The sequence below is a fragment of the Electrona antarctica genome, assembly GCF_951216825.1.
Source record: "Electrona antarctica genome assembly, chromosome: 19".
NCBI lineage: Eukaryota > Metazoa > Chordata > Actinopteri > Myctophiformes > Myctophidae > Electrona > Electrona antarctica.
Window position 1 is genome coordinate 12,467,624 of NC_136800.1, and position 22,721 is coordinate 12,490,344.

Below are 22,721 nucleotides of genomic sequence, written 5' to 3' on the forward strand. Positions count from 1 at the left end.
CACATATACATTGCTTACGTTTTTTGGTGGTTTTGCCAACATACGAGCTACTGTAATTAAGGCCGTAGTGTTGCATTGTGCGTAGTTGCCATTAAGTTCCGTTGGCATATGTCATGTATGATCAGTGTGGACCAGTTGGTCTCTCCTGTTTATTAATGAAAAGAGGATTTAAAAACATGGGACTAGTTCAAAGTACAACAAATCACACCCGTGTGAAGTGAGGGGCGCTAATATATTAAAGTCTAACTCATGTTGATTAGGTGCTGTAATGGTGATGTAAAACAAACGGTGCCAACACAAACATTAAAGGTATATTCAGTGATTTCACTTCATTCAAATACCACTTATTTTTCCTTTTTTTTTGGGGATAATCCTCCCTACTATAGAGTGTGCTGACCATATAAGGAGTTCCTCCCGGTCCCCAGTGAGCCCCTGGGGTCAAAAAACCCTAGTTTCAGTTTTGGTGGCGGGTGGCAAAGCCTTCATCCAATCAGGATGAGAGGGGCCTTCCTCCAATCATGATCGAGCCTTGGTGCACATGCTGTTGGCCTGTTGCACTTCCCCCCACTGTAGAGCGTGCATGTGCACATTTTGTTACCGGGGCGGACTGGGTGGTTTTCCAAATCTCTGAATGCTCCTTTAAACGCCATTAACAATAAAGAGACAATATGACATAATGAGGCAAATTTGACGTACATTTTCCTTTCATTGTCAATGGCGTTTACAAAACAAACATTGAACTAAAGACAAACATTAAACCTGTATATAGGAGGGGCTAGCGCCCCTCAAAATGTGACTTGACATCGATAGTAGTGATTTTCCTATGAAAATGTCTAAATAAGTGAAACTAACTAGAAGTGTTGTGCTGTGGCTGTGTGCAGGTGTCCAGTAACGTAGCGGAGCACCTGGCCCATTCCCTGCAGGACTGCTCCAACATCCAGGAGATCTTCCAGACCCTGTACTCCCATGGCTCGGCCATCTCCGAGAGCAAGATCCGGGAGTTTGAGGTGGAGACGGAGAGGCTCAACAGGTGACCACTATACCAAGTTTTTGCTTTTCAATATTATTTTACACGGCCCACTTGATAAAACATTGGCCATGTTTACAGGCAAAATCCTCAGTTCACGCTACTCGATAAAAGTGCATGTTAACACCATATCATGTCTAACATACACACCTGATACACATATGCCATTTTACTGGCTATGACAACCCTGATATACCTGGTAAAGTTTCAAAATGATCAATAGGGGGGTGTAGTATTTTTCTGGTCCCCAGGCGAGGGGAAATAGTTTTTACAACTTGACCCAGATGATGGCTACTCAGGTGGCTTTGATTAGTGGCTAGTGGTTAAGTGTCTTGCCTTCCACTCGGCTATGGCCGCCCCTCCAAAAAATCACTACTTATAGTCGAGAGGCCACAGGCCCAAAAGCTCAAGGAATAGACTTTAACCTGTGATGTCATGCCGTACTTTTTATTTGTGTTTTTTCTATTAATTGGGTCATTAAGGTCCACAGAATGAGAGGTCTGCTCTGCCAGAAACGCTGCGAAGAAAAGTAATGGTCATTTTTGTATACAACACCAGAGACAACCTATATAAGGCAACATTTTCCAAATTTCATTATGCTTTAAGTAGCATGTGACATGTCAAACTAGGGGGTTTTCATGATTCTGAATCCATTCCAAGCATTAGTTTTGCACGAAAAACACTCCTTGGCCTAAATTCGGCCATAGACAGTTACCCAAATGTGCTGACCTCATCACATTTGTGCTGACCTCATCACATTTGTGATGACGGCTATGGCCCAAGGAGTGTTTTTTGTGCAAAAAACGAATGCCTGGAATGGATTCAGAATCATTAAAACCCCCTAGTTTGACATGTCACATACTACTTGAAGCATAATGAAATTTGGAAAATGTTGCCATATGTTTTCTATGTCCATAACTTTTTTTCGCAATGTTTCCGGCAGAGCAGGCCTCTTATTCTGTGGAACTTAAAGCTGCTATAAGCAATAATGTCAAAATATTAATGACCTTTTTATTTTATTTTTCTTTGGTATTCAGACAGCCAACAATGGGTGGAACGCTCCCAAAAAAATGTAGTCTCTGTGACACATCTAGGGGCCGCAATCTGCATTCAAAGATGTTCCTAGAAGCTTTGTCATTGGTCGAAAAAAACCCGGTCGCAGTGACTAACCAATCAGGAAGCATACAGGCGAATTGACCAATGACAAAGCTTCTAGGAAAATCTTTGAATGCAGATTGTGGCCCCTAGATGTGTCACAGAGACTAATTTCTTTTGGGAGCGTTCTACCCATTGCTGGCTGTCTGAATACCAAAAAATAAAAAGGTCATTAAAATTTTGACATATTATTGCTTATAGCAGCTTTAATGACCAGATGAATAGAAAAAAACACACCCGTGTGAACTGAGTGGTGTAAGGTTTTATATAGCATGATCAGCTGTGGTCTGACGTAATGTCTGACGTCCGATGTGAGGTATTATATAAGGTAAGGTATTATATAGCCTGATCAGCTCTGATCTGACGTAATGAAATCACACCCGGATGTGATTTCACAACTGGCTTTTTTTGTGCAGAAAAAATGACCATGGTTGCTACGGTCATCCAGTTCACCCGGGTGTGATTTAATTACGTCAGAAATTATTTTGCACATAGCAACCATGCTCATTTTTTTCTGCACACAAAAGCCAGTTGTAGGAGTGGTTTACACCACTCAAAAAACACGGCAGATATACAAGAGACTGAGAGCTTGTGTGTAGATCGGCTAAAGGCCAAAGTACGGCATAACATCACAGGTCCTCTCACATTTTGTGTGACTGGCTCCCCGGCTATTACCACCGCTATTACCACCAAAATCTTGTTGATGTGACTGCCTTACTGCTCTAGCAAGCGTTTCAAAGTTCTCTAGAAAAAACTGTTAATTCATAAAGGCTCATAGAAAGAAGGATATTGGAATCAAACCAGCAAAGGCAACTCTGTTTAGAACAAGACAATGGCTGGGATAAGAGTGTATTCTGGGTGCACTGTATGCATGTGAACATGGCCATTGTCATTGATCTTGGACCATGTAAGAGTATTGCCTTGGTTGCCTTGGTACGCTAGGGGTGAAGAAGGTGCAATTTGGGTTTTGTGGACCATGATTGCCTCTGAATTACTGTAAGCTTCTATACTGTTTTAAAGTGTTTCACGGGGTAGCTACAGTGACGAATGCAGCTTGCAAGCAGCAACTGATATACTAGCATTAGCTTGTTTTAATGGCCCAATCAGTGATACATACAGTACAGTATGTAAATAAATGGGCATTGAAGCCATGTTTTAATCATCTGGGACCTAGATGATAAACAAATCCCCTAGATTCTAGCTGATTGCCTCTGTGCTAGATGTCTTTTTTTCAGGAGGTTTATTTTCCTTGGTAATGTACTGTAAACATTGGAATAAAACTGACCTATATTTTGCAGTGCAAAAGTTCTAAATGTGCTGCTATTTTCTATCTACAATTCAATCCCTTTAAGAATGTACCGTTTGTGAATATATCCCCATTTATATACTGTAACGATCGACTTAAACCCTATATACAGTACTTAGTTAACTGGATTCCCCAGGGCTCTGTACTAGTCCCCTCCTTTTTCCCTCTGCACTAAATATCTTCCCCGAAAATAGCTGATCTACTCAAGTAGATCTGCTATTTCCGCCAAATGCTCGCCCCCAGGATGGGGACGCTAGCGCTCATGTGGTACAGAGGTAAATAAATATTGTTGTCGTTTACACTGGACTGTTGACATCCCATGGTCCAGGTTCCACACAATGTTATTGGCATCATAATATACTTAAAGTACTAAAGGTAAATGTACTCAGAATGACCCAGAACGTTTTAAAGATCTTTTGAAAATAGCAAATCGACAAGCTCACAACAGATCAACTATTTTCAAAAAGCTGAAGTATATAAAATGCTGAGTTGAGTGGTTAAATGGTGGTTAAAAATAAAGTAAATAACTAGTAACTAAAGTTTTCAAGTAATTGCAGTAGAGTAAAAGTACACTATTTTGTTTCTGAGATGTATTGGAGTAGAGTATTGAAAATCGGAAATACTCCAGTAAAAGAATATCTCAAAATTGTACAGTACTAAATGTACTTTCCACCACTGGTGGTAACCACCACTGACAAGTGCCAGCTTTCCACCACTCAACTGCATGAATGGGTCTTTTTTTAGGGTGCAGTAGTCTCTGCTGAGCACCATGAATACCTTCATTCAGTCATGACACTGTTGGTGTTAGTAATGCACAGGTTTTAAGGTTATCAGCGCTGTCATCAGTGCTAAAACAGAAAACCGACGAGTCTATTTGAAAAAATGATGCTTCACACTTTTCTCTTTTTATCAGTGCAAAGGAACTGAATTAGGTTCATAATTCTATTCATGAGAGAAGAAGTGTTATTCTGGCTGACTGCAGCGAGCACGAGGAGGGCTGAGGTTTCTAAAATGATAAAGGCGAGAGAGGCATTGGAAGGCCATTGGTTTTAAATGAACTATATATCATTGCTGTTGAGTGGAAACCTTGCGTGTCCAAAAACGGTACTTGGTTCAATATTTACAAAAACCCACAAACACTACTGTAACCACTTTCACTTTACATATTTTTCTAAATTAGAGGATCTACAAGCTTGCGATGCAACACGTTTTTGCTACTTTTGTGGGACACTGTTAGTATGACGAAGTGGAGCATTCATTTGCAAGGTTTCTGCCCTACAGCAACGATATGTAACTGTGTGCGCGTGCGTGCTTGTGTGTGTGTCCTCTAGCCGCATTGAACACCTGAAGTCTCAGAACGACCTGCTGACCATCACTCTGGAGGAGTGTAAGGGCAACGCTGAGAGGATGAGCATGCTGGTGGGCAAATATGAGTCCAACGCTACCGCTCTCAGACTGGCACTGCAGTACAGGTACAGAATAGTACCACACACACACACACACACACACACACACACACACACACACACACACACACACACACACACACACACACACACACACACACACACACAGTGCCGGATTTATAGGAGTTGAGGCCCCTGAGCTAGAGTAATTAAAAGAGTAAAACTAAATATACAATAACTAAACACAAATCTGTCAGGGGCCCCAGGGCTGCAGCCCACCCATCCCAGTGGTAAACCCGTCCCTACACGTACGTGTGTGCGTGCGTGCGTGCGTGCGTGCGCGCGCGCGCGCACACACACACACACACACACACAGGATGTCGGGGAAGAAGTCACATGAATTTCATAAGGTCGCTGTCAGGTGGAAACCTTGTATGTCCATATTTTGTTATTGTTTTTTATAGCACCCTTTACTTCAGTCTGCAGGTTTTACAAGTATTTAACCAATGAAAAGTATCAAGAGCTTGTGACTAAAATCCTCATGATTCCATTGAATCAAATGGAGCCCTGTTTCATTTTGGGACATACAAGGTTTCTCCCTGACGGCAACAGGGGAACCCATCTTGCTGCAAGGAGCAGCAAGAAAGGGAAAAAGAAAGGAAAAAAGAGTTAGCTGATGGGCAGAAATATCTTTAACCCATTAAGAAGACCTGAGGCCGATTCTACACATGTCTTCTAAATTCAGTTTTCTGAGAAGTTAGATGCTATACCTGTTTTGAATTGTTTAAAGCACACATACAGTTAAATCCATACCCCAGGCCTATTCAATTTCTTCTTCTTACCTTGTATGGTTGAACCCTCATTAGCATGTCATTAGCATTTCATCTAAGCCAGTGTGCTTGCCACGGGCCTCTGCCTTTGCATGTGATGTGGTACCTGATGAGGTATGTCCCTAACCAAGCCTACAGGCAGCATTTTAACCCATTTTGGGCGGGAACCCCTTTTGGTGTTAGCATTATGTTATGCTTTAGCTATTGAAAAATAGCATGTCTGCTATTTTTGAAACGACTGACATAGAAACATAGCTTTTTCAGAAAACTGTCAGGATGTAGAAGACATTTTTAGAATCTGATCTCAGGTCAAAATGGGTTAATTAGATTAACAGAGCCAGTCTGTGTAAAGTGAATCTACCTGTCTGTCTAATGTGTGTGTGTGTGTGTGTGTGTGTGTGTGTGTGTGTGTGTGTGTGTGTGTGTGTGTGTGTGTGTGTGTGTGTGTGTGTGTGTGTGTGTGTGTGTGTGTGTGTGTGTGTGTGTGTGTGTGTGTGTGTGTGTGTGTGTGTGTGTGTGTGTGTGTGTGTGTGTGTGTGTGTGTGTGTACATTTATTAGCCCTTTCAGATATTGGTATGGATGAGTTTTGTGCTGCCATGGGAGAGTGGTGCATGCAGCTTTACTTGTAGGCACGAGAATCTGCAAAGCACTGCAAATACTGTCTGTCTATGAAAGATGCCGTCTGAACCATTTCTGTTCTGTGTTGTGTGTTTATCTGACGTGCGTGTGTGTGTGTGTGCGTGCATACGTGTGTGTGTCCTCCAGTGAGCAGTGCATCGAGGCTTATGAACTGCTGTTGACTTTGGCAGAGAGTGAGCAGAACCTGGTCCTGGGACAGTTCAGAGCAGCTGGAGTCGGCTCCGTAGGTAAAGAAACACTTTGTTCTTATGTTCGGGGCGGCAGTGGCTCAGGGGTAGAGTGGCCGGATGGGGAAAAAATCGATCCCAGGCTCCCCCAGAGTTGGTGTCGAAGTGCCCTTGAGCAAGACTCTGAACCTCTAATTGCTCCCGATGTGCAGGTTGGTTTCCTCCGCTATCGGTATATGAGGATAAAAGCGCTATATAAATGCACCATTTACCAAATGCACGATTTATGTATCCTATATTAAACTTGCCTAGGACAAGGGAAGAACCGACGGTGGACGATGTCACAAACATAACATGTGGACTTGTGAAGCGCCACGTTTCTCTGATCCGCAACCCAAATTGACACAGACCATGTTCAGGGGTCTGCCATGGGAATAGGCAGGCACACCAGCTCTGCCAGGGCCCCCCAGCGGGCCACAGGCGCACTGTTGCCCGATCCGCACCAAACCTGGCACCAAACACTGTTCAGGGGCCTGGCATGAGAATAGTCCCACCGGAGAAACAAAAACAAATTGCAAGACACTACTGCAGTGTCACAGCAGGGTTAAACACTTCAAATGGCCATAACTGGGTGATCATTGTTCTGATCAGCACAATATAAGTCTAGATTTTAAGGCCGCCTGAAAATCTAGTACACATAACCACCACGTTTCAGTTAACGCTTTTAGCTAAGTTATACTTCATTGATTCCAGTGGAAACGTTTGTCCTCTGCAGTTGCCCCATCCTAACTAGTACAGTAGGTGAAGTGGGCAGCCGTGAAGCAGTGCTCGGGGACCACACAGCTCTAGCCCCGAGGCAGGAGCATGTCCCTGATAATGTATCTTCGTGTGGTAGGAAACCCACACTAACATGGAACATGCAAAGACCCCACAGAAAGACCCCAATTGGGGGCCAAACTCGGGGCCTTCTTTCTGTGAGGCAACAGTGCTAACTAGGGCTGAGATAAAATCAAATGTCACAATATATTCGGATAAATACATCAGTATCAGTATGTGTATATATCTTTTTATTGGCACAATAACATTGTATTGTGACTTTAAAGGGATATTCAGTGATTTCACTTAATTCAAATATCACTTATTTCTTCTTGTTTTTTGGATAATCCTCCCTACTATAGAGTGTGCTGACCATATAAGGAGTTCCTCCCTGTCCCCAGTGAGCCCCTGGGGTCAAAAAACCCTAGTTTCGGTTTGGGCTTTGGGTGGCAAAGCCTTCATCCAATCAGGATGAGAGGGGCCTTCCTCCAATCATGATCGAGTGGGGCGGGCCTTGGTGCATGTGCTGTTGGTCTGTTGTACTTCCCCCACTGTAGAGCGTGTGCATGTGCACATCTTGTTACCGGGTGGACCAGGGTTTTTTCCAAATCACTGAATGCTCCTTTAATATAATGAAAACTAAAATATGATATATTATTACCAGTGTTATATTGGCTGTGTGGAGACTAAGGTGGAGCAATACAGTTCTATACAGTGGCACTGGCAAGGTGGATAGCACATCAACCGAGACATTACAGAGACAAAGAAATGCTAAGAAACATACAGTAGGAGAGCTGGTGGAAAAGTGATAGAAATATGTCGTCTTTCCTTGTCTCGGGGACAAGGTCACAGCTTCCACTGTGACCTTGTCTCGGGGACAAGGTCACAGCTTCCACTGTTGTGAAGGAGAGCCAGAGGTTCAGCTGTGATGCTCTATCTCTCTTCAGAGACACTCACTCGGCCATGCTTTTATCATTGGGTCTTTCTATATTGGCCTCCAACCACAATATCTTTTCTGTTGTTAATTGAATCAATGAAATGAGTCTCTGAGATGTTTCAATAATGGAGAAAAGGACAGAAATTGAACAAATGGTGCTATAGTATAGACCTCCTTGGAAGTGAATGGAGTGCGTTCACAACAACATTCTTGCTTGAGCTGGGCATGAATGGATCAGCTCAATACTGCCGCTAATGAGAACAATTCTGAACACAGCTGTCAGCTAGGTGATTGTGTGGCAGGGGAAGCAGCTATTCTTTAGACTAGAGGCTGTGGGGGTTATTCAAAAAACACAATGGCAACTGCATTCCACTGAGCAAAAGATATTTTCTGGTAATGAGAACTGACTGAGTCAGGTTGCCACTGCCCTGTGCTCTGCAGATGGCTGCAAATAATGATAGCGTTGCTATCCTTGTATCTCCATATTTCTACTATTTATATTTTCAGAAATCAATGCCCTACTTCGTCATGATACTGCAGCGTCACACAAAAGTTGCAAAAATAGCCGATCTACAAGCACACAATGCATTGCAATGCAACGCGCTGAGAGCTTATAGACCTGCTATTTTTGGAATAATAAATAAATAAGTGAAAGCGAAAGTGTGTCTGTGGGTTTTATAAATATCACACCAACGAAAACAAGAGCTTATGACAATGAAATAATAACTACATTGGATCAAATTCCATTTCCTGAAGAGTAACGGTTTTGGACATATGAGATTTCCACCGGACAGCAACGATATGCTGAAAGACATTCAGAGTATTATGGTGTCTGAGAAAGACCAGACCAAAGGATGTGAGACGCTTGGAACCCACCCAAACAAAGAGTCGGCAGGTTTGTGCACAACTGTTCTAGTCAATCCTGGCCAGTGGAGCTTCCGTGCGTGGCCAGTGAGTGTCTGCATTCATTTCCATGGAGCATAAGATAAATCGGCTCATGCTAGTGCGACCGGTAGGTTTCAAGCGCAAGGCCGCTTCAGACGGGAAGCGAGCGACGCAGGCGTTCTCGCTTGGATCAGTTCATGAGGGGTGTGGCTGTGCGGCGTGAAGAGAAATCTCACCACAATCCAGGTCTAGTCGCCCGTGGGCGTGTGTGCAAACAAGGACGCGCGCGACAATTTCACGGGACCACGCTTGCCTGTGGCAACGCCCCATAACTTCTTGCCTGTGTTGACGCCCCATAACTTCTTGCCTGTGTTGACGCCCCATAACTTCTTGCCTGTGTTGACGCCCCATAACTTCTTGCCTGTGTCAACGCCCCATAACTTCTCCGTGCTTCCAAAATAATCGCCCGCCTCTCATTGAAAATTAGAAATTACCAAGGCACGTTAGTCAACTTCCCGTCTCGATCTTCATGACTTATTTCATTTCATTTGGGTTCCACAGAGGCCAGCATGTCTTTCTTATGGTGTGTGACTTTAACACACTCAAAACAAGCTACAGTATATAGAACGGCCCATAATTAAAGAACCTACGATCGTGTTTACAAAATGTATTGTCCGCCCCTCCAGATAGCCTTTGTTAACATCCTGGACACATCGTGTGCCCTGTGGGTCGACAAAATAAGGTAAAAGCCTTTGTTAACATCCTGGACACATCGCGTGCCCTGTGGGTCGTCAAAATAAGGTAAAAAAAAACTGCCAGTAACCATTGAAAACCGTGTATAATCATGCCTATAATAATGATCCCAAAGTAGGGGCACCAGATTGAAAAGAGTTAAGTGTGTGTGCGTGTGTGTGTGTGTGTGCATGTGCGTGCGTAGGAGATCAGTGTGGTGAGGAGAGCACCAGCCAGATCCTCAAGAGGGCCCAGGACAGCCGGAAGACGGCAGAGAACGCAGCCAAGGAGCTGCTGACGCGTCTGGACGGGAGCTGCGGTGGAGCGGCCTACACCGTCAGCGGCTGCACCGTCCAGCCCTGGGAGAGTCTGTCCTCCAACAGCCACACCAGGTGAGACTGGAGTCAGGACAGGAATACAGTTAAACTCTGGGCTTTTGGAGTACAGTCAGATGCCCTTTGTTTTCTTCCCTCAATGGCAATGATTAATGGGATTTTCAGTTTCTGTCTGTTCTGTTCTGAAAATATGTGATGTTATGATTATGAGAATTTGTTACCATGGTGCTTTTGAAAAACGGTTCACTTGATGTTTTACTCCCTCGCCGTGCAGCGTGCGTGTGTATAAGCACCCAGGGCATGCTGTACCTCAGTGTGCATGGATCGATATCAGGATCTCTTCTTTCATGATCTCAGTGTGACTCACTGTATGATGGGAAAAATACCAGGAAAAAGAAATGCATCACTAAGCTCAAATTTAACTTGTGTACTTTTTAATCAGCTTGCAGAGCTGGTCAATGATCAGACTTTCTATTCTAGTCACATGGTCTAGTGGCCAGATGTGCTTGATTGGCTGGCCTCTAAGCCAATGGCCACTAGCCCTATGCGGCCAATAGGACACTTCCCCCACCGCACCATGACTAGACTACTACAAAGTAAACGCAACTACAGAAATCCCCACTAAGGTACAATATGCAAGAGAATGGAATGCAAGCTGATATATAATTATATATGACTTGAGTCATTTATCTAGTACTTGCGCAAGCAGAGCGCGCAAGTACTGTAATCGGCTGCGTATGTCGGTCGTATGTCAGTGTTGTCTGTTGGCCAATCGGGGATTGGCTGAACGTAACTAAGGTGCGTGTGCGTGTGCGTGTGTGCGTGCGTGTGCGTGTGCGTGTGCGTGTGCGTGTGTGTGTGTGTGTGTGTGAGAATGGTGGTCCCTTATTGGCTGTTGATGGTGACGTAACTAAGGTACGTTTCAAGGTTGGTATAAGGTCAATAACAGATCTAAAGGATTTAGAACAGCAGTTATAATAGACAACATTAGTTAGTACGGTAGCAGTATTTGTGCGCTCTGCTTCTGCTTGCGCACACATTTTTACTCTTTACTTACTATTATTACTTTCCACTTTTTGTCTGACATTGTGCAGATTGTATTTTTCATTGTGGTGTCCTCGCTCTTGTCTTCGTTGAACATTGTGCACTTGATTTTCAGCAATGCAAACACAGAACATCCTTCCTCAATTTGATCAGATATAACCCTAAGTGGTGCAGCAATGTTCCCCACCACAATACATGTCAGATATTGAGTTTGAGATCTAATAGTTGATGTTTCATGGCCTTGTGTTGTGATTTGATGATACAGTAAGTGCAGTGTATTGAGTCATTGTTGAGGACAGAGTGACATACACACTCACGTGCGTGTGCGCGTGCGTGCACACACACACACACACACCGCTCTGCGACGACTTTGTAAACCAACTTCTCTTCTCGTTCACTTGTCTTTATATTTAAGGGGGTGGCCCTGTTCAAATATGATTATTTTGGGAGGGTCACGGCCTGAGAGAGGTTGAGAACCAACTGATCTGTTTGACGTGCTTCTTCTCTTCCTCTCCCTGCACCACCATCTATTTTAGGGGTGTGCAACTTTAATGGTGGACGGGGCCACTATATTTCCACACACTCCAGAGTGCCGAAACCTCTTATCTCCGTATTTTAACTTTTTTCTAATGCCCTACTTCTATGCTAGCAAAAATAGCTGATCTACAAGCGCAAAAGGCATCGCACAGCGACGCGTTTTGAGCTTGTAGATCGGCTATTTTTGCTGTTTTTTTTTTTATTGCAATCAAATGCATTTAGTTATATTTATCTTAATTAATTTAGCGCCATCTGGTGGAGGGCTCCGAGCGCCATCCATTCATTTTAAAGGAGAATTCCATACTAGAAGGCTTTCTTCCCTTTATTTGTAGTTGTTACGTCCCCACCAAAGAGGTCCAGGTGTTATTTTGTGCAAAAGCGCATTATTGGCTATTTCCCCTACCATAAGCCCTCAATGAATTGCATTGAATTGAATGGGGCTATGGGGTGTTGTGCTAATTCGCTTATTTCCATCGCTCAAAAATATTATTTTTTGGTATATATCCTCTCTTCATATTGTAAATAGTATCCCAAGCGGCACACTTTACTACTTATTTCAATGGGAATAAGCGAATTAACACAAAAACCCAACCCCCATTGAGGGCTTATGGTAGGGGAAATAGTCAATAATGCACTTTTGCACAAAATAACACCTGGACCTCTTTGGTGGGGACGTAACAACTACAAATACAGGTAAGAAAGCCTTCTAGTATGGAATTCTCCTTTAAATGGCGAGCACTTATAGTTTGAAAGCCAATTTGGCCAGAAACTGCGAGTCAGGAAGTAAAAATCTGCTATGTAACATGTCTCGCGATTGTCATTTAATCCACCCAAAACGTACTTTTTTATAAACGAGTATCATATCATTTAGAGAAATGAGCCGCAAATCAATCTTGTTTTGAGCCAAAAAGAAGATATTACCCGAATTTTCATTTCCGTTTATTTTTTCACCGCACCGGAACCAGAGTGTTATGAGAGCATACAGGACACAGTTGATCACCGTAATCATTTCAATTGATATTAAAAAAGGCGTGAAAAGGTGTCATCGACTAGGAGGTACGTATACGAAAATAGGCGTCAAAAGGCGCCGGAGTCAACCTCATGAACTTAAATAGAAATACTTTGGACAAAAAAAAGACAATACAATTTAAATAGTAGTCATTAAGCTACTAATATAATAGACGTAAGTAATTAAAGTGGGTCCTGTTTGCATGTTTGTAAACGGATGAAATCAATAATATATCAGTATTCCGATATTAACCTCCAGGCCGCATTAAGTGATGGTGTGGTCCCCGAGCACTGCTTCACGGCTGCCCACTTCACCTACTGTACTAGTTAGTTGCCCATGTATGCTCTATTTGACGTGATTCTTCTCTTCCTCTTCCCAGCACCACCATCTATTTGACGTGGTCCTTGTCTTCCTCTTCCCAGCACCACCATCTATTTGACGTGGTCCTTGTCTTCCTCTTCCCAGCACCACCATCTATTTGACGTGGTCCTTGTCTTCCTCTTCCCAGCACCACCATCTATTTGACGTGGTCCTTGTCTTCCTCTTCCCAGCACCACCATCTATTTGACGTGGTCCTTGTCTTCCTCTTCCCAGCACCACCATCTATTTGACGTGGTCCTTGTCTTCCTCTCCCATGCAGCACCACCATCTATTTGACGTGGTCCTTGTCTTCCTCTTCCCAGCACCACCATCTATTTGACGTGGTCCTTGTCTTCCTCTCCCATGCAGCACCACCATCTATTTGACGTGGTCCTTCTCTTCCTCTTCCCAGCACCACCATCTATTTGACGTGGTCCTTGTCTTCCTCTCCCATGCAGCACCATCTATTTGACGTGGTCCTTCTCTTCCTCTTCCCAGCACCACCATCTATTTGACGTGGTCCTTGTCTTCCTCTCCCATGCAGCACCACCATCTATTTGACGTGGTCCTTGTCTTCCTCTTCCCAGCACCACCATCTATTTGACGTGGTCCTTGTCTTCCTCTTCCCAGCACCACCATCTATTTGACGTGGTCCTTGTCTTCCTCTTCCCAGCACCACCATCTATTTGACGTGGTCCTTGTCTTCCTCTCCCATGCAGCACCACCAGCTCCACGGCCAGCTCGTGCGACACGGACTTCTCCAAGGAGGACGAGCAGCGGCTGAAGGACTACGTGCAGCAGCTGAAGAACGACCGCGCGGCCGTCAAGCTCACCATGCTGGACCTGGAGAGCGTGCACGTGGACCCGCTCAGCCTGGAGGTGAAGCCCCGCGGAGAGACGCACCGCCTGGACCTGGAGAACGCTGTCCTCATGCAGGAGCTGATGGCTATGAAGGTACCATTGGAGGAATATCGGGGGGGGGGGGGACATTACACATTTATGTAGCCAGCTATTAATTCTTTATTGTAGCCTCTGCCGTACCTTCCAATGGGGCGGCGGTGGCTCAGGGGTAGAGTGGCTGGATGGTAACCACAAGGTTGCCAGTTCAAACCCGGGCTCCCCCAGAGTTGGTGTCGGAGTGTCCTTGAGCAAGACTCTGAACCCCTAATTGCTCCTGATGTGCTGGTTGGTGCCTTGCATGGTTTCCGCCGCCATCGGTGTATGAATGTGTGTGTGAATGGGTGAATGTAATGCACAATCTATGTAAAGCGGATTTGCTTGAGGAAAAAAAATATCTAAGTCATCCGAAACATAAACCTTGCAACCGCGACTAGCGACGGGGCCAAAATATAATAGATATAAGCATCTCAAAAAGGTAAACAGACAAAGAGTCATCGGGCACGGCCATTTTGATTATCGAGTCATGAATCGTATACATCGTATACATCGTGCATGACACCACTGCATCCTCTCCTCTCCTCTCCTCTCCTCTCCTCTCCTCTCCTCTCCTCTCCTCTCCTCTCCAGGAGGAGATGGCAGAGCTGAAGGCCCAGCTGTACCTCCTGGAGAAGGAGAAGAAGGCAGTGGAGTTGCGTCTGAGCACGAGGGAGGCTCAGGAGCAGGCCTACCTGGTGCACATCGAGCACCTGAAGGCGGAGCTGGAGGAGCAGCAGGAGCAGCGGAGGCGTTCGCTAGGCTCCACAGGGAGCAGCAGCAAGGACAAGTCCTCCTCCGGAGGAGCCAAGGTGAGCCTTCTTTATGCACTCAAAAAACAAAACGGTCTAGTTTAAAACCTCCCCATCCTGTAAACTAGTGCTAAGCAATTAACAAAAAATATATATAACCGATCAATAATCAAGAAGCAAGTTTTTGTTTTTAGGAAGAAGAAAATCATATGAACAAATTGACAGGAAAACATTCAAATATTCTTACTATAATTTACTAAATCGATTAGTGTGATTAACCACTTAGGTCTGCATTACACATTGTTGTACAATGGTGGTGTACAAAAATAGTCAAAGTAGCAAGCTTGCAGATTGGCTATTTTCACCACATGATATGTGTTGTCAATCCATCACGCCACGTGATGGATTGACAACCATATTTCTATACTGTATGTGACCGAATACAGTGGTTACAGACACAAGGGGGCCATGGTAATTTTTCTGTTTTTTACATATTATGAAACTACAGAATGTAAGCTTTCATATGATGTATTGTTCATTGAAATTGGAAGATATTTGAAGAAGATATAACTCTTTGAAACAAAATAACCCAAAGTAGAGAAAATGCCTTGACAAGATTTCAAAGTTTTAGCACCTCTGAGCTGAGAGGAATGGGTGTGACAATAGCTACTTGTCTCCACCCCTAATCGCTCGCATAATCACTCCCCCACCCCTAACCACTCCCCCACATAGTTGAGTGAGAAATGTCTTGCATTCAATCATAATGTGTCATTTACGTCATATTGTCTCTTTATTGTTAATGGCGTTTAATGTTTGGCCCATTGAAGCCCATTGAAATCTACCAGCTCATAGTGCCTGCACGGGTACGGTTTCCCTCTCGATGTGGCCAGCGTAGGCGGGTCGCACGAGAGTGACGGCGCTCCCAGAGTCGATCAGAGCGTGTGTATCTTGGCCTTCCACTTTGACAGGTAGGGTGGAACACTTCCGTGGCCTATCTCTCCCGTACAGACAGGGCTTTACACCGTCCGAGGGAGCGGCTGAGGCCATACTAATGTCTTGCTCCCGCTGGGGGCAGCTCCAGGACAGGTGGTCCAAGTTTCCACAGACGTAGCAGTGCCGGCGGGTGTTGGACCGGCGGCTCCTTCCGGCTCCTTCCTATGGAGGCGTGGGTGACTAACGGACGGAATCGTGATATTGATTGGAAGTCTTATCGCCCAGCCCTTTATGTAACCATCTAATAGGAGCCTGGGGAATGCAGATGTCATAACTTTACATTTTGAAATAATACAATCTTTATTTAGAGCATCTTTCAAAACAAACAGAGCGCTCCACAGTTGCCAGAACAACGGTACAGAACAACTCTCAGCGGATAATCGACAAAAGAATAATAAAACAAGGGAGTAAAAAAAATGCCTAAAGGAAGTTTATAGAATTGTGTTTTTTCGAAGACAGACAAAAGAACAGAAGACAGTGATCTGGCTAGCATAATCTCTTCAGGCAGGTTGTTCCAAACCCTTGAGACCCCAATGGCAAAGGTGAGGTCACGTTTATTCTTAAGTCTAGACTGCCAGATGGGTCCTGCCTGAGGATTTAACGCTGCAGTCTGCCGCATTGGAGAGCTGCCTTCTGGAACAAAGACAAGCATTCACATGTTGGTGAAGTTCTAATGGCCCATATTAGAATGTTGCAGATCGCTAAACCAATTATTTGATTAATCTTCTGTCATTCAATGATTTGATTAATTGAATTCTTATCGCATTGCTTCAGTGAGGCTATACTGTATGTCATTGCAATTTGATGAGATATTCCAGTGAATGTTTGAGCTAGTTGTCAGAGCTCAATTAAAAATGTAATTAAAATGTGAAGTCTAGCTTATAGAAGTGCACAGTGAACCAAACATCTTTTCATTTGAGATCATGCTGCAAGTTATATTGGCAAGAGGAAGAAGATTCTGTAGAAGATTCAAACGGGTATCGAATTGATCAAGAAGAAGTAGAATTCAACTACTATCATAATAATGGTAGTATAGCATATAAAGTGACAGGTGTGTAACACCTCCACTTCTGCAAATGGCTTCATTGGGTATAATGCACCAGTCAGTTTATACTCAAATCTCCCCATTCTGCAGGGTCTTCCTATTCTCGTGAGGACATTCAGTCCTCTTAAGGACATACGTGTGACAACACACAGCACATGTGACATCATTCCATTCTGTCACATCCTATGATCAGAGCAATTCATCACAGGACCCATGTGCACATACATATACGCACAGACTCAAACACATATTAGACACCTTTATGCAACCGTCCACGCCAAGCAAAGGCACTTAGCCAAAGTGTCACTGTCACTATAAAATCAACCATCATCAGCAATCCACTCCCTTTACCTCATTCCATCCATTCTTCTTATACCCGGCTCGTATTCCCCACTTGGCATATAGCAAGCCATCCATCAACAAGCCCTCAAATGGGACATCCTTTGATCTCAGTCACTTAATATGACCTTTTCACCATCTATATATGGAATGGCTGCAAGAAGAGAAGGAAAAGAAAACGGGGCGAGCCAATCACACATGGATATATAAATATTGAAAACCATTCATGTTATTTAGTACAGTATGTTCAAAATGTTCATGTTGCTGTGTGACTAAGTGTTAAGTTTATGGGTATGCCTGCTAGCATTAGATCTTTCACATACACTGCTGCCCTCTTGTGGACAACGTCGGCTTGTGCATGTTTCTTGTGGAAACTGAATGTGATTTTGCCCATTGCATAGCTGCTGCTTAGGAAAAAAACAGTCTACAATGTTAGTGTCTGTCAACACATTTGCGTCATAAGACGTTAGAATGTCCATGTGGAAATGTAGGAATCAACAAGTAACAAACATTTTTCACCTGACAGACATATTGTTTTATGTTTATTTTTGTATGTCGTCTAGGATGGAGGAGAGTCTCCAGCCATCAGCTTGTCAGACTTCAGAACCATAAATGACAGCGACCTTGCTGCAGAACTGACTAATGCAATCAAGCGGTAAGGCTAATTTATTAGTTGTTGTTGTACGATGTGTTGTTTGTCTAAGATGATTGTCTTTCATTTCAAGCTAAACATTACAGGCATGTGCCTTGAACCCTGCTGCCTGACATCACACCAGTCCCTGCCTCCCTAGGCTGCCAGTCAGTTTCAGAATTGACTTTTGAAATGTTATTGTTTCTTTTTAATTGGTGCACTAAAATGTCTGAACAGTTTATATTTACATCAATATGTCTGGGTCCCCACCCACTCACTCACGTGTCACACCTGTAGTGATGGGAGGGGCACCAAAATGTGGTGTTCTGATTGGTTAATGGGGGCACTCCCTGAGTATAAAAGTACAAACTTTTGTGTATGTTCACATGACCTGATGAAGATCAAATAGATCGAAACGTTGTCAGAACTTTCAATAAAGAACGTATTTCTTATACCCATGGTGTGCGGGCTCCATCCAATACCTACGATTGTTTCTTTTTAACCCATGTTTTGTGCCAAGCTAAGGGATGTCCAAAAGAGAAGATTTGTGTTCACATTTTTTGAAAAGTTATTCAACATTTTAAACATTTTGAAAAATGTAAAAAAATAGCAGATGTACAAGCTTGCAGCGTGGCACAAAGTGAGGTGCCGTGAGCTTGTAGATCTGCTATTGTTTGAGAACCACTGTTATAAATTCTAAGTTGCTATAGCAAAAAATGTAAATGACACGGATGCTTTCTTGGTCTTAATGGGTTGAGCCCAAAACGGGCTTGCCCCTCCATACAGTATCTATCTGAGCTCATTCAGCTATACATCCCAGCCAGACCGTTGAGGTCGGCTGACCAGTTGCTGACCAGTGGCCCAGTTGTGCCAGAACCTCATATAAGACTAGAGGGACTGAGCCGTTGCGGTGGCCAGGCCCAGATTGTGGAACACCCTGCCTTTTCACATTCGCTCTGCTCAGTCTCAGTCCTCTGTGTTTGTTTTTTTTCATCTTAACACTTACAGCGCTAGTTTACGATTGTCAAAACTTAATTGCGGGGTTTTTTCACTAACCTTTGTAGGATCACCCCGTCGTGATTGTAGCTCCATTTCACGAAAATCTGCCTTAACCCCCATTTTAGGCGGGAACCCCTTTTGGTGTTAGCATTATGTTATGCTTTAGCTATTGAAAAATAGCAGATCTACAAGCTCATAGCGCGCCACCGAGTGGTGCGCTACGAACTTGTAGGTCTGCTATTTTTGAAAAATCGAAGAACGACTGACATAGAAACATAGCTTTTTCAGAAAACTGTCAGGATGTAGAAGACATTTTTAGAATCTGATCTCAGAAGCTGCCGTACAAGGTTGTACGGCAGCCTTGTATGTCTTAAAATGTCTTAAAATGTATCAAAACCCGTTACTCGTGTAACTCGTGTTTTGGAGGGAAAGAGGTCTTTATCAATTAACTTGGTTAACTAGTGAATGGGGGTCAAAGTGTTAAAGACCCATTATTTTCTCCCAGGTCTTTAATGCTGCTTGACCATGTGTAGTACACATGGTCACAGCAAGTCTACACATGTGTAGTTGTACACTTGCTGTGTATACATTGATGCTGCTTTAATATGCTGTTGTGTTCTGTTTAACTTGTTTTGTTTTAGCTTTCATTTGTTTTTCTTCTGCTCGGTGTGTCTTTTTGAGTGGTGCAACCACTCCATTACACAGCTATGTGTGTCCCTGGAACTTCTTGTTCAGCACTTCTGTTTGACCTTTGTTGCTATAAATGTGCTATATATAAATAAAGGTTGAGTTGTGAAGAGAGAGCAAATAAAGTCTCTGTGTGCTGATCACCTGTCCCTGGATCTGCCTGTGTATGTAGTCATCATGGAAATGCTTCACATTCAGTGTTGTAGGAATTCCTCTCTCTCTACTGTAAAATAAAGATGGGCGTAGAAATATCAGAAAAGAACAAGGTCATTTACTCACACAAAGCTATACGAATTCGGTATTCCAAATGACATGATATTCCAGCATAGAATGCCGATGTGTCACATACAGTGCAGATCTCTGGTGAATAAGGTAGATTTAGTATTCATTATTAATATATTATGTATGAAATTATTGATTTATGTTGTTTTATTGTGTTTTTGCGTTTGTCAGGGAGAAGAAACTAAAATGCCGCGTGCAGGAACTGGTGGCAGCGCTGGAGAGGCTGACCAAAAGCAGTGAAGTCCGACATCAGCAGAGTGCAGAGTTTGTCAACGACCTCAAGCGGGCCAACAGGTAACCATGGTCCATGGACAATCTGATTCGGCATCCATTCTGCATTAGTTTCTGTTGATTGAAATGAGCACCCTGTCTCTTTTGGAATGAGACATCCTAACACATTTTAAATTTTTAACCTATAGTTTGTCATTTATGGTAGGTAACATAACCACTGTGTATTTCATGCTAACAAGCCTCTCATACAGCAGATGTATTTAATTTTGAAATGACCTTATGTAAGATTTGCTGGCCTCAACACACAGAATTATAGGATATAGTAACTACTAACTAAAGAACCACTTGTTGGTTCCTTTACAATTCACCAAAATGAGAAATTCCCATCCTGTAATCATATTTCCCAAACTACCTAGCTAGGAAACGTCCTTGCAAATGAGACAGAGCACATGTTGAAAATTTTATTTTTTTCCTGTCTGGGTTTGATGGTGCTGCAGCAACCTGGTAGCAGCCTATGAGAAGGCCAAGAAGAAACACCAGAGCAAACTAAAGAAGATGGAGGGCCAGATGATGGGCATGGTGGAGCGCCACGACACCCAGGTGCGAATGCTCAAACAGCGCATCGCCCTGTTGGAGGAGGAGAACACACGACCTCACACCAACGAGACGTCACTATAGGACACGCGAGGAGAGACAGACACACGTCGTCAAGCCCCCGCGGAGAGGAGGAAAACAAAGTCTGCCCGCAAAGACAGCAGAATGGAACTTGTGATGGACCTGCAGTTGTTTGACATCCTCGAGGCGTTGAGAGTTGTTGAAGTCGGGATATGGTGCTGAGCCAAGACTGTATGTTAATGCATTTACGAGTAAATATCCCAGCGCATTAGATGGGGCGAGGAACACACAGAGAGGCTTTCCAAAGTATTCGCTCCCCCAGTGGGTTCACAGAGTCTCTTGTGCTGAAAAGTCTTGCGGAAAGCACGAAAGAAACAAAACTATCCACTTCATTACTGTCCTCATGTTCTTACCTCTGGTAGGGTTTACGACTCCAGAGCCATTCCCATGGTAGCCTTGGAGACCATAGGCGTTTTGTTTAAAAAATACTCTGAGTAATGATGGCAATGTTCCCTTGTGTGCACAGACTGGCAGACACAGGGGTGCCAGTGTGTTATGGTTTTCTTCTGTCTAAGTAGAACAACCAGGGACTTGACTTTAAACCTCTGACACATGGAACTGTAATGCCATGAACTGTGAGAGATCACAGCTCTCGGTGTGCAGTACGGAGGAGTCCCACAGTGAGGCGGTCTGTCTGTCTGTGTGTGTGTGATTGAATACAAGGTCTTCCCCTCCTTCCTGTGGTCCTACTGCGTGGATGATGGACACGGTGTGAATGCACTGTGCAATGATGCAAGCTGATGTGAAGTGAGGACAAGAGAAGGATGGCATTTTCAACAGACTAATACCATACAATACTGAACTACAAATACAAATTGTGTTATTTCTATATTTTTAAGAGCACTATTATACCATTTGGTATCCTCTTCTACGGGCTATTTTACCAGAGTCTAACACGGTTTATGCTACAGCGTCACTAATTTAGCTTTGATATGCCTTTATTGTCTTAAGGTTGGACAACTTATTATTTTATATCAGTGTAATTTTACTGCCTGTTGATTGAAGTTACATTCACTCTTTAGGCTGACCATCATGATTGCCAATCCCAGAAGCATCCTAGATAAATGGAATTTGAGAAAACAGCTTGGTCATGTTCTGGCCTATTTTGTAGGGTTGCGCAATTTGTTAAAATAATATATTGACACACACACACACACACACACACACACACACACACACACACACACACACAATTTCACTACACTGTACGTACATTGCCTGGATTGTATCTTAATGTTTTACTGTAAAAGTAATGCCAGCAGTAGTCTCCTCCTATGAGGGGGATGAGAAAATGGTGCCAGACTAATATTTACCTGTAACATCTGGGTAATGATCCTGTTAATTTAACCACTTAAACCCCACCTCAGTGTTCTGGGGGAAACATTAGCAAAATAGAAGATCTACAAGCTCACAACGCGTTGTAATGCAAGATATTTAATGTAGAGTGAAAAAGTAATTCGTATAGAGCCCTGAGGGACTCCGGTCAACCAAACATAGGGTTTAAGTGGTTAACTCTGAGAGTGTACAAATGTAACCATTAATTTGGTTAAAATGTTTCACTCATATTTACAAATGCATAAGTGAGAGGATTTTACTGTGTAATACGCAGTGTTGGGTGTGAGGATATTAACCTTGTTTTCTTTTAACCAAAGACAGGTTTCATTTGTATTATTGAATGACTTGCATATAATGTACATTGTGTTTTTTTTTTATATAAATATAAATGTGAACATTGAATGATTACAGCAACAAAGTGTCCTGGTCCAGTCATACCGGTAGATATGTTATACAATAGCTTTACTCTTGAGGGTATAAACATATACTGTACCTATTTAACAGCGGGCGAGCATCGGGTGACACATCGCATAATTGCCCACTATCAGGTGAAAAGATTAATTATTTGTATCTTTCGGGCGACGTTCCTCCGCCCACTTTTCGACTATAGGTAGTCGCCGGGTCCCATAGACA

The 22,721-nt window shown here is 43.4% G+C and overlaps 1 protein-coding gene across 1 annotated transcript in view; it reads left to right on the top strand.

The window, feature by feature from the left end:
• The window catches only part of mcc (MCC regulator of WNT signaling pathway), an 81,039-nt gene extending 58,549 nt beyond the window's left edge, over window positions 1–22,490 (top strand). The window contains exons 11-19 of the mRNA XM_079488957.1: window positions 882–1,030; window positions 4,820–4,960; window positions 6,491–6,591; window positions 10,107–10,293; window positions 13,906–14,140; window positions 14,713–14,931; window positions 17,812–17,903; window positions 20,019–20,141; window positions 20,576–22,490. Coding sequence (XP_079345083.1) covers window positions 882–1,030; window positions 4,820–4,960; window positions 6,491–6,591; window positions 10,107–10,293; window positions 13,906–14,140; window positions 14,713–14,931; window positions 17,812–17,903; window positions 20,019–20,141; window positions 20,576–20,756 — 1,428 coding nt within the window. The 3' untranslated portion in view covers window positions 20,757–22,490. The remainder of the gene's footprint in view (window positions 1–881; window positions 1,031–4,819; window positions 4,961–6,490; window positions 6,592–10,106; window positions 10,294–13,905; window positions 14,141–14,712; window positions 14,932–17,811; window positions 17,904–20,018; window positions 20,142–20,575) is intronic.
• Window positions 22,491–22,721: the final 231 nt, after the last annotated feature.